Genomic DNA, 19,718 nt, shown 5'->3' with positions numbered 1-19,718 from the left:
TTACATCTTTTGGCTTATTGATATTAATTTTTAAACAAATGTTTTACTTACGTACACTGTACGATAAACCTTACCCTTACTCTTAAGGCGGTACATGAGAGGAAAACTACAAAATTAATGCTGTAATGATCAACAAGTTTTCATTTACAGTTTTACTATGGCTAAAGATACAAGAAATAAAAAGAGAATTTCTTCAAACTTTAAAGTTATTTTTGTTAGCTAAAAAGAGAATTTCTTCAAACTTTAAAGTTATTTTTGTTAGCTAAAAAAAGAATGTTAAAAGTCAAAACAAACGTCTGTCATTTTCAAAGAAATCAAAATAGTAGAATGTTTTAGGAGTGAGGGACTATATACTTGTATGTTTTTTCTCACAAAGATGTATGTAAATATACTGAGCACAATAGCTATACGCCTGCACACTTCACAAGTGAAAAGTAATTCTATCGAGTCCGTAAATTTCCATGATAATGCGAGTTGGAAAATAATTGATGACACGATCGAATTTCTCAAATAAAGGAATGTGCACTGCACAAGTTTTAAAGAATCCACCATTTACGTATATTAACCCCACTAAAATTGGCCTTCTACTCTTTTCAAGAAACTGCTTTCTCCAGATCATCATCAGGAAGTTTAAGTTCATCTGAGGTCACATGAGATTCTCATATCCATCCTGCAAGACATAAACTACATAAAAAGTGAATTTTCATTGAAGGATTCGAGTTGAAATACATGAAACTGTAAATTTATAACCCTGTGTCCTAAATCGACACTGAATGATCCTGTTTTGAACAAATTGAAAAAAAATGGAAAGGATAATAAATTCATTATAGTAAAATCCATCAAGACTTTTTTAATGAAGAAAAATCAACTATATGGTGATCATATTTCGCACTTCTTTTTATATAATGTGATTTTCTAATAATACAAACGTTAAATATTAATAAGATCCGATCAATAAGGGATAATATTAGATCCTAAAGAAATCAATAAATTACATTTATTACGATAAGCAAATAGCAAAGGTGAGTTATTAATGGATAATATCACGTTTCTCAGCACGGAAATTTAAACAACAAAGATATTCTATAAATAGTTGAATGAAGGAAAATCCTCAAAACGAACATTGAAATAAATGTTTTAGTTCTAGTGCTGGTGTACCTATATATGTCAATACACTAATTATTCGAGTATGCATTCAGTTTACAGCTTTCCTTTTAAACCTCTGATTGGCGGATTTCCCGACTCCTATTGAGCAGAATCCTTCAACCAGAACACTAAGCTTCAATATCACGCTGGAGAGATTACCCTGTTTATTCCGGGTCTAGATTATACAATGGAAAATCTGAAATTGTGTTGACCACTATCTACAAGAAAAATAAACAACAGCAGAGCGGAAGGAGGGCCAAAATGAACAGGAAACTGATTTTTATGATCTTCGTGTTGGCAGCATTTCTGGTTCTTGCGGATGGTAGACGAAGGTAAGTTTTTCGACCTATTCAAATGGATTGTTTATAGGCAACATCATGACCCTGAACAATAAATGTTTTTGAGTCCTATTATGGTTGTCACGTTTTAGGTTAGTTCTTTTACATAAACAAGTAACATAAGTAAAATGATATGTTGGAATGAAAAGGATTTCTATCATCTGTCGTCTATATTTTGCAATTTGAAGTTAAGGAAGAAAGAGAAGGATGAGGTACAAATATAGTATTCATTATAACAATATGAGGAAAACCAACAACAAACTTCAGTTTCATATTGCATATGTAAGTGTTTTGAGCCATGTGATTAATTCATTGATCATCACTATACCACTGCGTACATGGAACCAGATTTTTAACATATATTGCTGCATATTTGAAGTGTTTTAAAGTGACATATTTGGAGAGATGTTCTAGATATTATCATCATTTTAATCGATTTATGAGTGATAGAGCAGGCTTCACAAGGGTTTGTAAGAAGTTTTTAAAAAATCAAGTTAGTCGGATTTTACTGACGAAACACCAAATAACAAAAGAACCTATCATAAGTTCAAGTGCATATCACATTCTAAGAAATACCATATAATCATACGAGTGTAATAAATGTTTGTTTTCTCACTATCCGTTCCCACCTTATGTAACCACAAATCGCCTTATCCTTCAATTTCAAAGAAAATCACCTGTTTAAAAGTCATTGTTAGGCTCCGTTTCGAAACAGACTCCTCTCTCAAAAATCAAACTTAAGGTACATCCTGCTAGAATAAAAATTGCTGATCATCACATGTTCAGCGCAGTTTCAGAGTTCTGTTCTCAAGTTCATGGATTCTAATTTTTTTAAAAAAATCTGGATCTCTTAGTTATATTTTGTACTTTGAAAGCGCGGAATTTTTTCTTTACTTGATTTCGATGCATTGATAGGTAGTGTGTCAGTGGATGTGTTTATTAAAAGGACCATTTTCGACATAAAATGATATACATGTAGTTTATACGTAGTTCTAAATACAAAGTGTATATTTTCTTTTTAAATAATATTGTGTATCTTATTCTGAAATCTGGGTTTTCTTTTCATGATAATAAATTGTCCTCCTATTAAATTATTCAATTTTGAAAAATCGAAAGGTTTAAACGTGGATGTTCCGAGGTTAGTCTCTTTGGATTGGTTATTTGAATGGATACAGCATCATTTTTTATATCTCATACCTTGATTTAGGGAGAGGGCTAAAATAGGCTGAGCCTGCTGCCCAATCCTATTCACTCTTACATCTGTGAATAAAATATTGTTTGAATTAAAATCTTTATATCTTGTACGTATTCTAATGAATATACATAAAAATATATTTTTTACCATGATTCTCAGGAAATACAATGACACTGAAGGTCAAAGCGTAAGTGTGGGTTAATTCACAAAGTATTCACAAATATTCAGATTGCGAGAAAAGAAGTACTGAAGTGCTAACATTTTTGTCCGTACAGTTGTTAATAAGAGATTTATATATAAAGAACAGATCTAACAATGCAGAAGCATTCCAGACATTTTCCAAACATGTGATTTTACTCAATAAATCATTAATTACTAAGCAGAAATCATATTAGTTGTTTTAATTCAGAATTATAGTTTGAAATTTCATATGTTTTTCTTAACTTTTTTTGTATGTAAAAACGAATATTGATAAAAATGTGTCAGATACGAAAGTGTTAAGAGGTCACATATGTTTGTACCCAGAGAAAAGTCTTGTCGCATGCCATACACATATGAAATATGAAAGCTATAGCTCCAACCAATCAACAGTTATGGCCAAGGTTAAAGTATTTGTGGACAAAAAGACAGATAGACACAAAGAGACGGGCGGACAGACCAAAAACTGTATTCTCCCGAATTTTCGATTACGAGGGCATAAAAATATGCAAAAAATATATATATAAATTACAAAAAGATGGACTTGAATACGCATGTTACATAACTGTTTTTATCACTTATTTAGCAGATTGTAGTTATAGAACTCTTTTTTCAGTTAGGAAGTGCATGCAATTATGTATCACGCTATCTGATTGTTATTTAATTAATTTTCAGAATAAACTTCCTTATCTAATAATGAATCTTTGAGCAACTATCGAGTTTAGAACATTACTATGAGAACATCATTATTTTTTAAAAACAATCAGAAATGTATATTTTCTCAATAGTCCTCAATATGTGTCAAAAATGTGGTACATGATTTCGTATGATATATCAAAAATTCTAGTAATCTAATCAGAACCCTCTTGTAAGGGGGAGGTGGGGGATCGAGTAACTTCTTCCTAGCTTGAAAAAGGGCTGTAGAAGTTTAAACATTCCCACAGGGCGTTCTTAAATGAAGGAATTTTTATGTGCTTAAAAAATAAGGTTGAGTCCAATTTTGAGGATAATGAGGAATTTGCAAAACAGCGTTTGAATTGAGATTTTGATTTTAAATCACAAATCTCGTATTGTTGACATATTATTCTAGATATATGTACATGCATCAACTGATTTTTCAAGTATTATTTTGAATCTTGATAAAAAATGATTGTCTACTTGAAAAGAAAATCTCTAATTATATTTTCTTTCAGTTAATTTTCTTTTCAACATCGTAAATGAAAAAAATATGCCGTTTCGTCTTTAGACACCAAATTGATATCATAGCCTTTCGTATCTTAGCAACAAGAAAAATCAGGAAACTGAAATGACTAAAATTGATTTTACTAGCTACGAAATATGAAGTATTTCTACTGCTAAGTGCAAAGATTTAAATTCAAGATACTGCAGACCGATTTGAAAATTACGAAAGGGAGTTTTCGCCGATGCGTCACATACATATTATCATTGCTTGTACTTTCAGTATGTTAAATTGAGTTTAAAGTGCAACAGAATTTCGCTTGTCGATCATTAAACTTTTAAAATGTTTTAATTAGGGAGACATGTTCTTTATGCTTAAACTAGCAATATTTTTTCTGCCTTTTTGGCTGCGAATAGTCATATTACAGCAGGTTCATTAAAAAAAATATTGCAAAATTTATTTTTTAAGCTATTTATATCCATCTGAGTTGTATGACGCAATTTATTCATATATATATATATATATATATATATATATATATATATATATATATATATATATATATATATATATATATATATATATATATATATACATGTACATAGCATTTCGTATACATACCTTTCTTTTTTATATTATTCTATTGTATACTTTTTTTCAGGTCATAGATATGGATATCTTGTGAAGTGTTTGAAGGACAATAATTTACTCTCTCTCTCTCTCTCTCTCTCTCTCTCTCTCTCTCTCTCTCTGGGGAATTCTGGGAAAAATTAAACCTTTTCAAATTATTCACAAAACAGTCACCGAGATGAGAATAATACGTGTTATTTAGCTGTAAATGTACCCTTCACTTCATGAATTTGTAATCCTTACTTTAACGCTTTTTAATATATGTAGTTTATCTTTTACATATTTTTTTTTTAATTTTTTTATGGAAGAAACCCCTTTGGCGTGGATAATTACACAAGCAGTTGTAATATAAGACATCAAACTGTTCCATATACATACGTGTACATGCTGTGTCATTGGGAAAAATTCTTCTCTTTGTACTATAAATATAAATGTTTAGTGTGCTATAATTGCTCAGTTTTAAACATAACTGCCTTGGTTAAAATTCAGAAGATGAGCAAATAAGGCATGCGAAATGCCTATAGCGCGACGAACATGAAGGTGAAAAGTTAAATCTCAATTATAACAAAATTTTCTTTGATATTTCATCTAAATTAAAGTATACTTTTATGTAGAATCTCCACAATTTGCAAAAATCTCGCAAAGATTGAAATTATTTGCCTATGAAATAGCATACACATACTAAAGAGGACAAAAAAGATCATTTTCTTATACTATAACAAAATTTTTCGATATGAGTGGGTCTTCGCTCCATTTTTTTAAAGTTATCCTCAAAGTATGCATCAAAATATACATTTATTGGTTAATAAAACCATGGAGCAAAGACCCACTATACCACCTTAAAAATACACTTTTATGACACATCATTCGCATCTTTCCGGGAAATAATTGAAGTCCATTTAGTCAAATGGTCATATCACAGCATGATTTAAATGTCATCATTCATCAGGAGCTCTGTGGTTATATTAGTCTCAATAAAAGATGGGGGAAAAAAACGGTGTTAGTCTCAAAGGAAATTGATGTACATGTATACTTAGGATTTTTATTGCTAAGGCTCGAATCCCACGAATACCACACATTGTTTTTTTAATAACAGAATAATTTTTGTCCAGAATATTTTCCTCAGAAAAGTTTTGTTTTTCATAATTTCATAAATTTCAATAATGAAAACTTTATTCTAAATACTTAATTAACAAATTGAATATGATTTTTATACATCTAAAGCTATATTGACATTCTGCACGTCCTGTTCACCCATCTTTTTTTTTTTTTCATTATTTCCATTAAATCGACAATTCATGTTCACTGTGGCTTGAATAAGTGAAGAGTGAAATTGGGGGGAAAACGTGCAGAATGAACAATGGTATTTATTTCAGTTGGCAAATGTAAATCTGATATGTTCTGAATCTGAAAGATTCGTTGTCCCAAATTATTTAGGAAAATACAGGGTAATACTGTCAAAAGCATTCTAACTTGAATGTTTTTGAAAGGGACTAAAATAGAATTAAGAACCAGTTTACAAAAGCAGATCATTTCGTGTTTAATAGATGAATACAAATGTGTGTATACTGTAAATCTAGCAGCTAGCTTCTCAAATGTATAACACAGAAAGGTTCATGAACTTCTCTGCACAACAGTTTAACTATCCTTAATTTTTTGTGTATAGATATTCAGATAAAAGAATGCTAAATGCATGTTTCAATCGATATACGTACCGGTTACATGAATTACGTTCATATATGTCATAATGAATTCAATATTGTGGCAGCTTCATTTGGTATAAAGGCAAACAAAGTTACAGTACAGAGGTGTGCAATTAGCATCGCCCGACGCCCGGGGCTACCATTTTTTGGGGTCGGGCTATAGTGGTTTTCTGCACGGAGGTAGCCCCTTGGGCTAGTAAAAAATAAAAAATGCCAATGAAACATATGAAAATCACTACCGGTATTTTCACTCATATTTTGCTATTTAATTCCCAACCAATGAAAAATTTCCAGGCAGCATGCTCCTGTTGTTCGTAAATATCCATAATCTTATCCAATTTGCAGTACTTCCTGACTTACTTACTTCCAAAAATGATCGTTTTTTCCCAATCCGAATTTCCTCCATTCCTCTGTTTATATGGTAAATACATGCTGAAATCTTAATAAATTATTTACGATTACTGAATCAACTGAAAGATAAGTGTTATGTGATTTACATAAAAATATATTTCCAGTAATAATTCAAAATGAAAAAAAAGATTATTTCAATTCATTTTAGATGAGTTAGTGCAATGCACAGAAAAAGGAAAAATAATTTATTTAAATTAATTTTTATTTTATATTATAATTATTAATTTATTTATGAATCAATTTAACTAGTGAGAATTAATCTTTGATTTTAAAAAGAATAACCTTAAAATCCTGGTCTTTTCACCAATAAACTACTTTTTTCCAATATTAGTTACACCCCCCCCCCCCCACACAATTTGGACTAGTAACTTTTTACTTGGGGCTAATAACTTTATTACTGCCACTAGCCCGTGGGCTAGTACTTGATTTTTTTAATTGCACACCCCTGCAGTATACCTTAACAAATCACGAATCACACATAATCATAAACAAAAACACTTATTATATTTTTTGTTATCTGTTCAAGTATTTTTTAAACCACGTAAGATTCTCAGTGAAAATTAAAAATAAAGAAAGTCATGCAAATATTTGGACGTAATACGGCCAGGATTAGTCAAGTTTCCTTAATTCTTTCCTTAATTTGGAAGCAGGAGTTTCATACTTGTATAGGCCTACATATACTACTTTTTATGAATGGAATATATTGTAAAAGAACTTTTGAAGTTGATAAATTACTGTACTGTTATGACTGAATGTAATTTATAAAATACGTAATTTGTGATTTCCAAAAAATTAATGATTACAAAATACTTGTACCTGTGATTTACTGATAGACGTCGGCGTAGCTGCCCTAAGACAGATGATGGTTCTAATGGCGATCATTGGTGCTGTGACGTCAAAACCAAGAACGTGACGCACTGGAACTTGATTTGGTGGCCTTGTGACGAAATGGACGCTCTTCAAGAGGACCATGGTGACGAGCATCCATCTGAGGAAGAGTGGAATTGGTGTGGAACTGATGGAAGTGACCGGAGACGTAGATCATCGGGGGACAGAAGGTTTAATATTCTCATTCTTTTTCTACCAAAGGATAATGCTACTGGTCGATATATACAAGTGTTATTTAATTTTTGGATGAGGAACCATTACATGAACATGCATCAGGAAGGGGAGGGGGGGGGGGGGGGGGGCTGAAATATGTCATTATAAACGATTGATATTTTGTGTATTGAAATTAGACTATAGAGACTCCAGAAATTTTTCTTTTTGACATTTCTTTAAGGATATGATTACTATAGACCTTAATTACTTAATTTAAAATATATTTAAAAGTCCCCATCAAGACAGCATTACATGAACTTCACTATAAACACTTGTGCGTGTTCTGCATTGTATTTATAATTCAGTGGTGAATTTTGTGCCGTTAGAGTGGTCTTCCCTTAGAGACCTAAATAAAATACTGTGTATTAAATAATGGGTACTCAGTTCAAGCATTCTTAATATTTGCATTTTATTTGACTAAAATAAATTGATTGAACATTTTATTTGAATAGTATTTTTCCCTATTTTAACATGAGAATAGCTGTGATTTCTTCGTTGTCTTTGAAGATTTTCCTGAAAGTAAATGGCCGGTACATACCTTATAGCTATATGAAAATGAAAAAGACAAACTAAATATTGACACCTTAATTTTCTTTATGCCCGAAAAATATTTTCATTAGTGTATAGAGGGTCCTTATATTAAGCACAGTAGTTCAAGAAGTAAATGAATTTCATAAGATCTTTTATATTGAACGATATGTTTAAAACAGGGTCTATGCTTTATGTTTCGGATCAAGAACTTTTAAATTTTCTAATAAGATTACAAATTTTATTAAATTCACACCATTATTGGACGTTTAAATCAACCCTTGAGAAAGCATTCAAGAATTACAAAATTAAATCGAAGTGCATGTTAAATTGCTGCATAACAAGTCATAGTACATGTACTTTAGAGCTTGATCTATAATTAGAATTAGGTAATCTTTCTCTTCTTTAACTTTTCGACTTCTTTCTCTTTTAGGTCCTGGTATAACCTCTGCCCTCTGTGGATTGCCTACAATGTCACTGTGAGTTATAACAGCTGGAATTGTTGTAAAGGGTGGAATAAAGATGAATACGGCGATTGTTCTATCCGTAAGACTGCATTTTATAATTAATATGTATCATAAAAAGTCTTACTCATGACCTTTTGTTTTGTATTCTGTCAAGTTTTGGCAAAAATCGGGAAATTTTCTGTTCAGCATTTTCTTTAATCATTAAAGAATATGATTATCGTAAGTTAGGATATTAAAACTACATGTGTCATGCATCGATTTACTTGTCACACATAGTCATTTAATTAATATCAGGTTTACTCAAGGCAATTTCAGATATAATTATGCTTTACATTATCGATACTGAATTGAATATGTTAGACGACATATACTTGGTAATCTTGGTTGCAGGTTGAGTTAGATGACACCAACAATATAAAATCGTATTTTTTTATTTCTATAAATAGCGGATAGTGGTACTGGCCCCTTGTATTGTGATAATGGCGGTTCTCTCATTGATAACGCATGTGTCTGTCCTGATGGGTTCATAGGAACTCACTGCGAGACGCGTAAGTATTTTATTCACATGAACATATGATGCAACAGGGGAATTACCAGGCGGATGAACTTAAAATATTTTTTTTTTCCAACTTTGAAAAAAAACAGTTTATATATTTTTGTATATATACATTTTGCTATAATAAAGAAAATACTATAGTTTATAGAGAGAAGCCAATAAGATATCTAACACAGTTTTTGGGTAATCAAGTTTTTGATTCAAAGTAAATGAAAAGAAAAACAATAATACACAATAAATGAATAAAGTACGTCACTAGTTAATACTTTCGTTGAGTTTTGGAGATAAAAGCTTAAGCTAAAATTTCAAACTATTTCGTTCATTAAATCAAATACGAGGAATTTTTAAATAATTTTTTATCAAAGAAAATATTTAAATTTTAACCCTTTATTCCAGGACCTTTGAGACATTGTACATATATTTTTTTTTTTCAAACTAAAAATTCTTGTGTTTATATCACCTATTTGAACATTTCCCTTTTAACATTTATATATGTATATTCTTTACAGCTGTTTGCAAACCAGAATGTAAAAACAATGGCCATTGTGGAGCTAGAGACGGGAAACCAATTTGTGTTTGTCCCGAAAATTTCGGAGGCGACCAATGTCAAACACGTAAGTATATATTAAGAGTATTTATGTTGTCTTATATACATAATTAAAGTGAATTTAGTTTTGTTTACAATTTACGTTAGTTGTCATGGTATGTTTTCATTGGAAAAACTTATGAGCGCAATAAATATGTGTTGGTGTTGGTTCTGTCATTTAATTTTAACACAATTAAAATTTCATTTATATATATTTTGAGCACGAGTTTCTAAAAAGTTTCAATCAAATTTTAGCAATCTGTGAAAAGCCATGCCTGAATGGCGGACTCTGCGTGGCAGACGCGTGTGAGACTAGATGTCGTTGTAAAGCTGGATACGCTGGCAGATTCTGCGAGATAGGTAAATATAAATATTACCCTTTCTGGAAAAATTTTATTTTTGCATTGCTCAATGAAATGAAATTGCAACATGAAACTGGTTTTTCAGTTATCAAAGAGGGCGACTGTCCGATTGACACGTCAAGTATCATGTGTGATCAAGGATGCAACACAGATAACGACTGCGCAGGCGTCAACAAATGCTGTCCTCACCATAGCTGTGGTTATGAATGCATGAAGCCTATCAATTCGAGCCGCTGTGTTTACAAGAATCATACATACAACGTAGGAGAGCAGATGAAGAAAGATGACTGCACTACTTGTATATGCCAGGGAGAGGGGATGTCATATGACCCTACCGGGTTTGACTGTTACACCATTGACTGCTTCGTCACTTCCTGTCCCGATGGAATGGTGTATAAAAGGATCCCTGGACAATGTTGTGGACAGTGTGAAGGTATTTCATTTTATCAAAATATTTGCGTTAGGTATGTGAAGTTAACAATATTTATCTAAACGTCTCTTGCAAAGTAAAGGTAAACACAATCACCTAATTTTTTGAGAAAAAAAAGTTTTGACGCAAGTGATAAATTCTCATGGTAATTTTATGCCGTAAATTTATATACATATATATTTATCTCAGTACTTTGTCAAATTTGTAATAATTTTCAACCTAAGATTCAAACAATCATTACATTTCATCATGTTCTTTTCAGAACGAACAGTATTTTAATTGCATTGGACAAGGAATACTTGTTAAACAAGTCCGCTCCTGCAATTTAACAATTATTAAATTTTCTCCGCCTCACAGTAAAAAGTCTTTTGCATTAGATCTCAAACATACATAACATGCCTTTCACACCAGGTTCAATCAATACAGCTTTCTGAGTAACCCTCAAGGTCAACTAGTATATATTGACAGGAGAGCGAATTTAAAGTGACCGGTTGGCGGCAGGGAATGCTTACTCCTTCTAGGCACCTGATCCAACCTCTGGTGTTTCTAGGAGGTCCGTGTTTTTTGCCCAATTCACGATTCGGTTTGCTCACTGGATTTATGAAATTGATCACTGTTCGTTATCTTCACTTAATACATTTATACGTCACACTAGGATGATTTCGAAAATAACGAATACTCCCTTGTAAGCGTGACAACAACTTTGTAAACTTCTGTCAGCTTTGAAATATCGAGTCATGTTTAATCTGTTCGTTTCAAATTGCTTAATATATCAATCTGGCTAAAGTTGTTTGTAGAATTATAAAACCTTTTAAAACCTTATACTTTTAATGATATTTTCTTTGAAAATAAGTCAAAGTTTCATTGATATCTTTTAAAACGTTTAAAATGGAAATGCTCATTTTGGACAAACTATAACAAATTAATGTATATTGAATATTTTTTTAATATCCTCAGCAATCGAATGCCCCACCAGTTGTGGCCAAGGTCACTGTAGTCTGGTGAACGGAACCCCTCAGTGCGTCTGTCCCACCAACTTCCGGGGAGCATCATGTGAAACACGTGAGGACTTTATTTACATGTAATGGATTATCAGGATGTAGACTTCCAAATTATACCTGATATAAGATCATATTAATGTCTAATTAAAGCTTTCAATTAATTGCAAAGTACAATTGAAATAATATTAATTTACAAATTTACCGAGTAGAAATAAAGGAAGGTTCAATTTTTGTACATTTTTAGCCGTTTGTGACAAGCCTTGCCTGAATGGAGGAACCTGCATTGCTAGAGGCACTTCTGCCGTCTGTCTCTGTGGCCCAGCCCACACCGGGAATCATTGTGAGAGTAGTGAGTTACTTTAGCTACTGTTTAAAAGTCAGAAAAAACAAAGGAATTTTAATTGAATTTATTCTCTCCATCTTCCTGTCACAATTTTTTGTACATTATTGAGATGTTTTCCAAAGCTTAATTTTACAAATTTATATCTAGGAATCCCTGACAAAGAGGGAATATGCCCACGGGTTGGCAGCTCTCACCTCTGTGGAAATAGCTGTAATAGTGACTGGCATTGTGCAGGCTCAGACAAATGTTGTTTGACTTCCTGTGGCCATGTATGCGTTCCGCCATTGAATCCCCATATTTGTATTCACCAGAACATGACGTATGGCATTGACACCATTATCACTAAAGAAAACTGTACTACATGCACGTGCAAAGGACAAGGTAATACAGAGGACCCGAGTGGATTTTCTTGTAGACCGACGCCCTGTCCCCTTATGGTGGATTGTTTGCCAGGATATACATACAAGAAGCTCCCTGGGGAATGTTGCGCCAGATGTGTAGGTATGTAGAACAAATCTTGTATTAAAATTGTATGAATATGGACTAAATAATATATTTTTTCAAGCAACATTGGAAATTTCATCTTGTTCCTACTCATTTTACAGAGATTAAATGTCAGCAGTCTTGTCAGCATGGTGGAGATTGTCGATTAGATGAGGGCTCTCCAAAGTGCATTTGTTCAGAATATTTCCAGGGAGAATTTTGTGAAATTGGTAAGTATTTTTAAAAGAATAACATACTGTTATAAAGAAACTTTTCCGTTTTAAATTAAATACACCTACAACTTTCGAAACAGGTTAATGTGCTTTTTTTAAACACTTAACAAAAAAGAACCCGACTGCGTTACATGTTTATCATTAAAATTCTACGCTAGATATTAAGAAGTGCCCAACTTAAGGACTGCTAATCACTGCTGAATAAACTTCTTAAATGTAAATTTTTCACAGCCATGCTGTAATTCCGCTGTTTATACCCCCGAATCTCAGGCCATAAATGTCAGGACTATTTACATTTATAAATGCTGCACTCTCATTTAAACCAAAATCTAAACTAGCTATCATGACCATGTCATATACAGCCATGTTTGTAAATATACTACTGCATATTGCAATTAAAAACATTTACGGCTTGTCTCGTCTACAAGATTAAGATAATTCAAGCATATGAATTAAAATTTTGCAAACAATTTCACATAAAATCATACATTAAAAGATAAGATGGTTGGTCCTTTCTTTCATTTATTATAGTATAGTATTTTCTTGGTTTATTACATTAGCCAGATGTCCAGTTGCTTGTCAAAATGGAGGACGGTGCGTTCCAAATGGTGACCGCAATGTGATGTGTGCATGTCCTGTCGGATTCTCTGGCAAATACTGCGAATCAAGTAATGTGATATAAGTTTTTTTCTCTGAACAATCATTTTTATCTTCAGACTGAGGGACTGATAACATACAAATGATGTTATATGTGTTTCTATTATGTCTTATACCTACAGGGGTTGATGAAAAGAAAGGAATTTGTCCATCCACGGAGGGAAGAGTAGGAATTTGTGTTGAATTGTGCTCTCATGATTTGCAATGTACAGGGGATAAAAAGTGTTGTTCAAATGGATGTGGTCATGAATGCAGCATCCCCCTAGACCCAAACATCTGCAAAGTTGGAAACGTGACTTACCGGAAGGGCGAGCAAGTTCAAATGTCAGTATGTCAGAATTGTGTATGTATGGGTCAAGGTCAGGGATCCGATGACAGTGGCTTTATATGTTCTATGATGGACTGTCCACAGATCATGTGTGCACCAGGATTTGAGTACAAAACATCAAAAGACAGATGCTGTCCATATTGCGAAGGTGGGTATGATGTTTTACGCAATACATAAGTATTAAGCAAATGTTGATACACATTTGAAATATCCTTGATTTTTTTTATTTCTTATAAAGGATTGTGAATGTTATTTGATCTACATTTCCTCTGATACATAAATCACATGCTTAAATCTTTAAACAATGCTCATTCATTCTGAAATTCTATATTTTCAGAAGTCACAGTTTCTCGTAAGTATTTATTTGCTATTAAGAAGATTCCTTGATGTAATAATTAAAATGGACATATTTTACATTCTACCATTTTACTATGAAACATCATTAAAAATGAAAATTATTGATGTTTGTTAAATGATGTTTAAAAATCTCTCATCTCTTTTCAGCACCTAAATTTCAGCGGTGCCCATCACACATTACGTTGGAGGTCAATTCATACGATAAATTAGTCGACCTTCGGAAATCTCTCTTGCCAAAACTTGAAGTCATTGATGGTTGGGGCCAAGCTTTGGAAGTTTCCCTTAGTGTATGGCAACTTGAGCACTGTGTTTGTCCACACAGTCAACGTAATATTCACAATGTTGTTGCAACATCAAAACCAGACAAGTTTGGACGTATCGCTACATGCGCTATGGCTGTGAAAGTGAAGGGTAGTGTTATTGTAATACTGAGAATTATTTGAGAAAGATTCAAAATTGGCCAAGACTTTCATCCATTGTTTGATTCGTCTTAAAATTTGTGATTTAGTTTTGAATTTTATACATTAAAACAAGTGATTTCTTTGAATTTTCAGATGTTCATCCGCCGATTTTTGCTTCTTGTCCTTCCAACATCGAGCTTTTTACCACAGAATTTGTAATGTGGGACAGGCCAACAGTCGCTGATAATGTAGGAATCGGTAGTATCGACTTCCTTGGTTCACAAAGTAATAATACCAAATTTCCCAGTGGAAACTATTTGCTGGGTTACATTGCCAGAGACTTTGAAGGAAATGTTGCTGTATGTCAGTTCAAAGTTTCAATCTGGGAGGAAGGTAAGTAAACTAAAATTATTTGCTTTAAATCAATTATTGACCATAGGAAAATCATTAATAGCGAGCGCAGCGAAGCGCCGCTCGTCACTGCAAGCTCTAACGACAACGCCTGGGCGAAGAGAAAAGTCGGACAACTGCACATTCATTCAATAGATTTTTTTTCCGCAGTAATTCTGGAACGACAATGCATCGCTTGTTAAGCTGCGTTCTCGCGAGAATAACAACAGAAGTTCAACAAAAATAAACTCGCCTTGATTTAATGAATATATTGCAGATAGATAGTAAATAAAAGGTTCTTCATTAAAATCAGCACTGTTCAGGCTTCGGTTTGGTAATGCAACTTACATACGACGTCATGTGACGTCAGAGTCTAGACGCACCAAATGTCACGTGCGGTTTGAATACATTATAAACAACTAGACTTTGACCCGTGCGTGCACGGGTTGACATTGTTATGAATGCATCCATGTGCATATCGGACATTTACAAAATAGATACATCGACACATTCATATTATAAAGTATTTTTTAAATAAACAATGAATGTGAATATAATTCTGTTTTGTTTTTTGTTTTTTTTTTTGGTGTTTGTTTTGTTTTTGTTTTTGTTTTTAATTGTTGCGTAACGGCGTAGCGCAGAATGGGTTTGACCACCAGTTACCTATAAATCAAGTCTTGAGTTCGAATCACGCCGGAGCTTACATAAATTTCACCCTTCCAAAGAAATTTAATAAAAGAAATTATGGATGTTCATTGAAAATATGACAACAGCAAAGAGTTGAGCACACTGCTGATATATATCAAGCAAAGTAATGAAAATGAAGAAATGTGCTAAGCTGGTATTTTTACACTATCAGTTATTAAAGTAAAGGTGTAAAAATTTTTGTAACAATTTTAACACTGCAGGTCTCAACTTGTTCAAAATATGACCTCAACAATAAAAGAGTTAAGCACGGCTAATACATATACATGTACTTTATATATACACAGGTAATAGACAGGTATATAATCTGTAAAAGACTGTCTGTTTTGATAAAAATTAATGTAATATCCTTGAATTAGTACATAGAAAAAGTAATAAAAAAAAGAAGCTTAATTGAGAAAAAATAAAAACAAATTGGTAATCTTCAAGTACCAATGATGTTTAAAATATATAAAACAAAAGACAGTATTCTTCCGATTTATCGGTATTAAAGGCCAAAAATTCGAGTCTATAATTTTTATATAGTAGTTATTATTGTAATTTTTGGCGGAAAAAGAATGCCTACTTCAATAAGATGTGATTCTAACTGGAGTTGTAACACCCCCCTTCAGTTCCCCTCAAAAAAGCATAAAAGAGGAGGGATAAAATAAATCGGGTAGTTACATTAATGTTGCTCCTACGATCATGAGCTTTTTGCCTCCGTTGAGATGGCCAGAGATATAAATAACATATAATAAATGTGTCTCCGAGATGGCGAATGATTACCCACGTGGCCACAGTATCACATTTGTATGGATATAAACTCAGAAGCGATTACAATAATACAAACATAGGCATCAGAAGCAAATTGAAAGTTAGTGGGGTGGCTATTTGAAAGTTGGGGGGGGGGGGGGTAAACCAACGAAAAAAGGTAAGTCCCAATTTTCAATGCCTATATTATGTCTATCTTTGCAAAAAAAAAGGGGGGCTAAGCCCCCCTAGCCCCCCCCCCAACCCCCCAACCCCCCGGTTCCGACCCCTATGACAAATACTTTTAAATTTTCATTGGAAATTTGCTATATATTCTGTTCATATATATTACTGATTTCTTATTAGAGAAATTATACAATAACAAATATACATCTACTTAGTATTTACTTTTGTCTTCTCTGATTTGAACACACTCTCGACCAACGGCTCATACATTCGTGTATGAGAGAGAAACGAACGACAACTCTGCAAAGGAGATTGATTTGAACACCGTGATTTAGCGTGAATGTAATGCGCATGCGCAAGATTGTAAAATCCAAAAAATCCAGTTGATTTCCGGAATTTTTTGAGGAATTTTCGTTGATTATTAATAAGCGAAGCTTAATTAAGAAGAAATAAAAACAAATTGGTAATCTTCAAGTACCAATGATGTTTAAAATATATCAAACAAAAGACAGTACTCCTCCGATTTATCGGTATTAAAGGCCAAAAATTCGAGTCTATTATTTTAATATAGTAGTATAGATACACTGAAAAGGTATCTGCGCTCGCCCTACGGTCACACCGTCAACATATTGAGTTATATTAAAAATCCGTAAAAGTGATGCAAAAAACCTTTTTGTCAACATACATCCACATGTACTCTTATGTGCATTCAATTATTTATATTCCACCAGCTGCTGTTGATCACATTTTAAACCGTAAAAATTGTGCTTTTGCATACTTTTGGCGATGAACAGTTATTCAATTAATTAGTAAGGAAGCATTTTATGTAGTAAACCCTGAGATTCTCTTTTCTGTGTTAACGTGCTAACGCAATAGACCTAGGATAGACATATATATACGTAATAGAAAATTTTGTTCCATCTTCCTCCAAGTTGGTTTATGTTATATCAATATGTATCTAACAATATATATGCAAAGAAAGACTTATTAAAGAGCTCTTAAAAAATTAAAAAGAAAATTATCACGAATTAATTAAACTGGAATTTATTATTTTTTCCCCTACCAGATTCCACAGATATCAGTATGCCTCATCAAATGAAAAAAGTTAAAGAGGATACTGTTGAGGGCAACAAAATGTTCGTCGGTAAGTACTTTTAACTTTATAAGGGCTAGTGTTCTTATAGATCGTCTTATTATTGGTGTGACCGGTTGACAGGGGGTGCTTTCTCCTTTAAGGAACCTGATCCCACCTCTGAGTGATTGCTATACTCCAAATTTGTATATATATGTCCGATGGACTTTTAAGCTTTATTACTGTTCGATATTTTCATATTTCGTTACAACGTATTAATTTTTCTATTCTCGCATTATGATTGTAAATACGTTCTAAATCTTTGCTGTGTCATAGAGTTGATTTGTTAGAGCAACTTATTTTGATACTTCAATTTTATTTATTTATTTATTGCTAACAGGAATTGGCGCAGCCCTTGGAGCTCTTATAACTCTTGGCGTTGTTGTTGTCCTTTACATATGCTGTCGAAGGTCTGCTGCTGCGCGCGCAGCCCACAATAGATCCAGGTCTCCATCGGCTTCGTTCAACAATGGCTTTGATAATGGAATTTACGCCATGTATGGCACGCCACCTCCGGAATACGAGGATCCGGGTAAGGGAAAACTTCCGGAATATTCCAACTCTGAGCCTCCAGTTTATGAATCCAAAGATCCTCATCCACAGAAATCCTTTGGAGTGGAAAATCTAGCATACGTCAGTACTATTGATGTCAAAATGGACCTCGACAACAAGTATAATGAAAACGTAAGCGGATAAAAATTGGAGGAAAGACTTTCGACAAAACCTGCATGTGCTCCTTATGTATTTGCTTTTAACCAACGTGTATGGTTGATTTATATAATTTTAAGTGTTTTATGTGCTGGAATTTCTTTTCATACTTGTGTGCATTAACATTTTGCTTATGCCCAACTCGAGTTTTGAAACAATCTTCAATAAAAGCGAACCAGATTATAATTTAAGTTGACATCTTGCAGGAGCTGTTATATATTTAAGCATATTTTTATCTATATGTATTTTTATGAATTTTGATTTCAAACATGAGTTCTAATTTTTAGACATTGCTTGACTTGTATAATGTATACGGATTTATTTATCGAATTTGTGTTTGTTTGGGTTTTTTAATATTCTTTTTGATTGTATTACCGTATAAGCAGAAATTTTTAGCGAGGATTCAATTTTGGCATTTTTCGCGAGAGTGATGAGATCGCTAAATTTAGATATCGCTAAAAAACTTTCCGCAGTAGACGTTACTGTTATCTTTCTATAAACCATTTAATCGCAAAAATTACTTTTAGCTAAAATTAAATACTGATTTTTAAGGACAAATCGCTAAATTTGCGTCTCGCTAAAAATTCCACTTATACGACATATCGTCTTTTTTATAACCTTATTCAAATTGTATGCATAAACATTAATATCTATATGCATGTAATACATGTATCACAAAATGTTATGATGCTCAATTATTTTTCATTATTATATTTTCTACAATTTTAAATAGAAAGAAAGCCTTCTCCCGTTGTTCCACATTTTTAAGCATAATATTTTTTTGTTGAAAATTATATCTTGTTGCTTGGCTAATCGTTTTTTAAGCAGCCGGTCTGTTGTTAAAAAGAAGAGAAAATGTGCTCTTTGGTTGTATATATTTCATGTTTTTACTGTTTTTATGCAATATACTCAATATTTTATTAAAAACTACATATTAAAAGCTCCTGTGTTAGTTTATTTCAAATATTCAGTAAATATGGTAAAAGGGTAAGTAGGATTTATAAGTTTGACATGAACAATGGGGAGGATCACTCGAATTCAGACGGGAGAATATAAGTAATACATTATTTTGCCTCGGTCAATTTTAGAAGTGTAACTGGATTGAAGTGCTGCCCAGTGTATTGTGACCTATGAATGTCATAAACTACGGTTGCAATACGGTCTAGAAAACTGAGAGTTTTCCCTGATGACAATGAAGGTAATCATAAATCAATCAAATCGAATTTTAGAAAAA

General features: G+C 32.7%; 1 protein-coding gene across 1 annotated transcript; it reads left to right on the top strand.

Annotated features, from left to right (window-relative positions):
- Window positions 1-1,202: 1,202 nt before the first annotated feature.
- On the top strand, window positions 1,203-19,424 carry LOC133204193 (fibropellin-1-like). The gene is made up of 18 exons (XM_061339943.1): window positions 1,203-1,478; window positions 7,635-7,859; window positions 8,864-8,976; window positions 9,344-9,445; window positions 9,963-10,067; window positions 10,295-10,399; window positions 10,487-10,834; window positions 11,789-11,893; window positions 12,077-12,181; window positions 12,323-12,676; window positions 12,781-12,888; window positions 13,452-13,559; window positions 13,671-14,024; window positions 14,214-14,228; window positions 14,381-14,644; window positions 14,788-15,027; window positions 17,711-17,788; window positions 18,117-19,424. Exons 1-18 carry the CDS (start codon window positions 1,408-1,410, stop codon window positions 18,470-18,472), a joined length of 3,156 nt encoding a protein of 1,051 aa, XP_061195927.1. The 5' UTR covers window positions 1,203-1,407; the 3' UTR covers window positions 18,473-19,424.
- The last annotated feature ends 294 nt before the right edge of the window (window positions 19,425-19,718 follow it).

The sequence above is a fragment of the Saccostrea echinata genome, unplaced genomic scaffold (assembly GCF_033153115.1).
Source record: "Saccostrea echinata isolate AGI-Se365-2 ecotype Australia unplaced genomic scaffold, CSIRO_AGI_Sech_v1 ptg000052l, whole genome shotgun sequence".
Lineage (NCBI taxonomy): Eukaryota > Metazoa > Mollusca > Bivalvia > Ostreida > Ostreidae > Saccostrea > Saccostrea echinata.
Note: the sequence above shows the minus strand (reverse complement) of the source record. Positions and strands in the feature narration are given on the sequence as shown.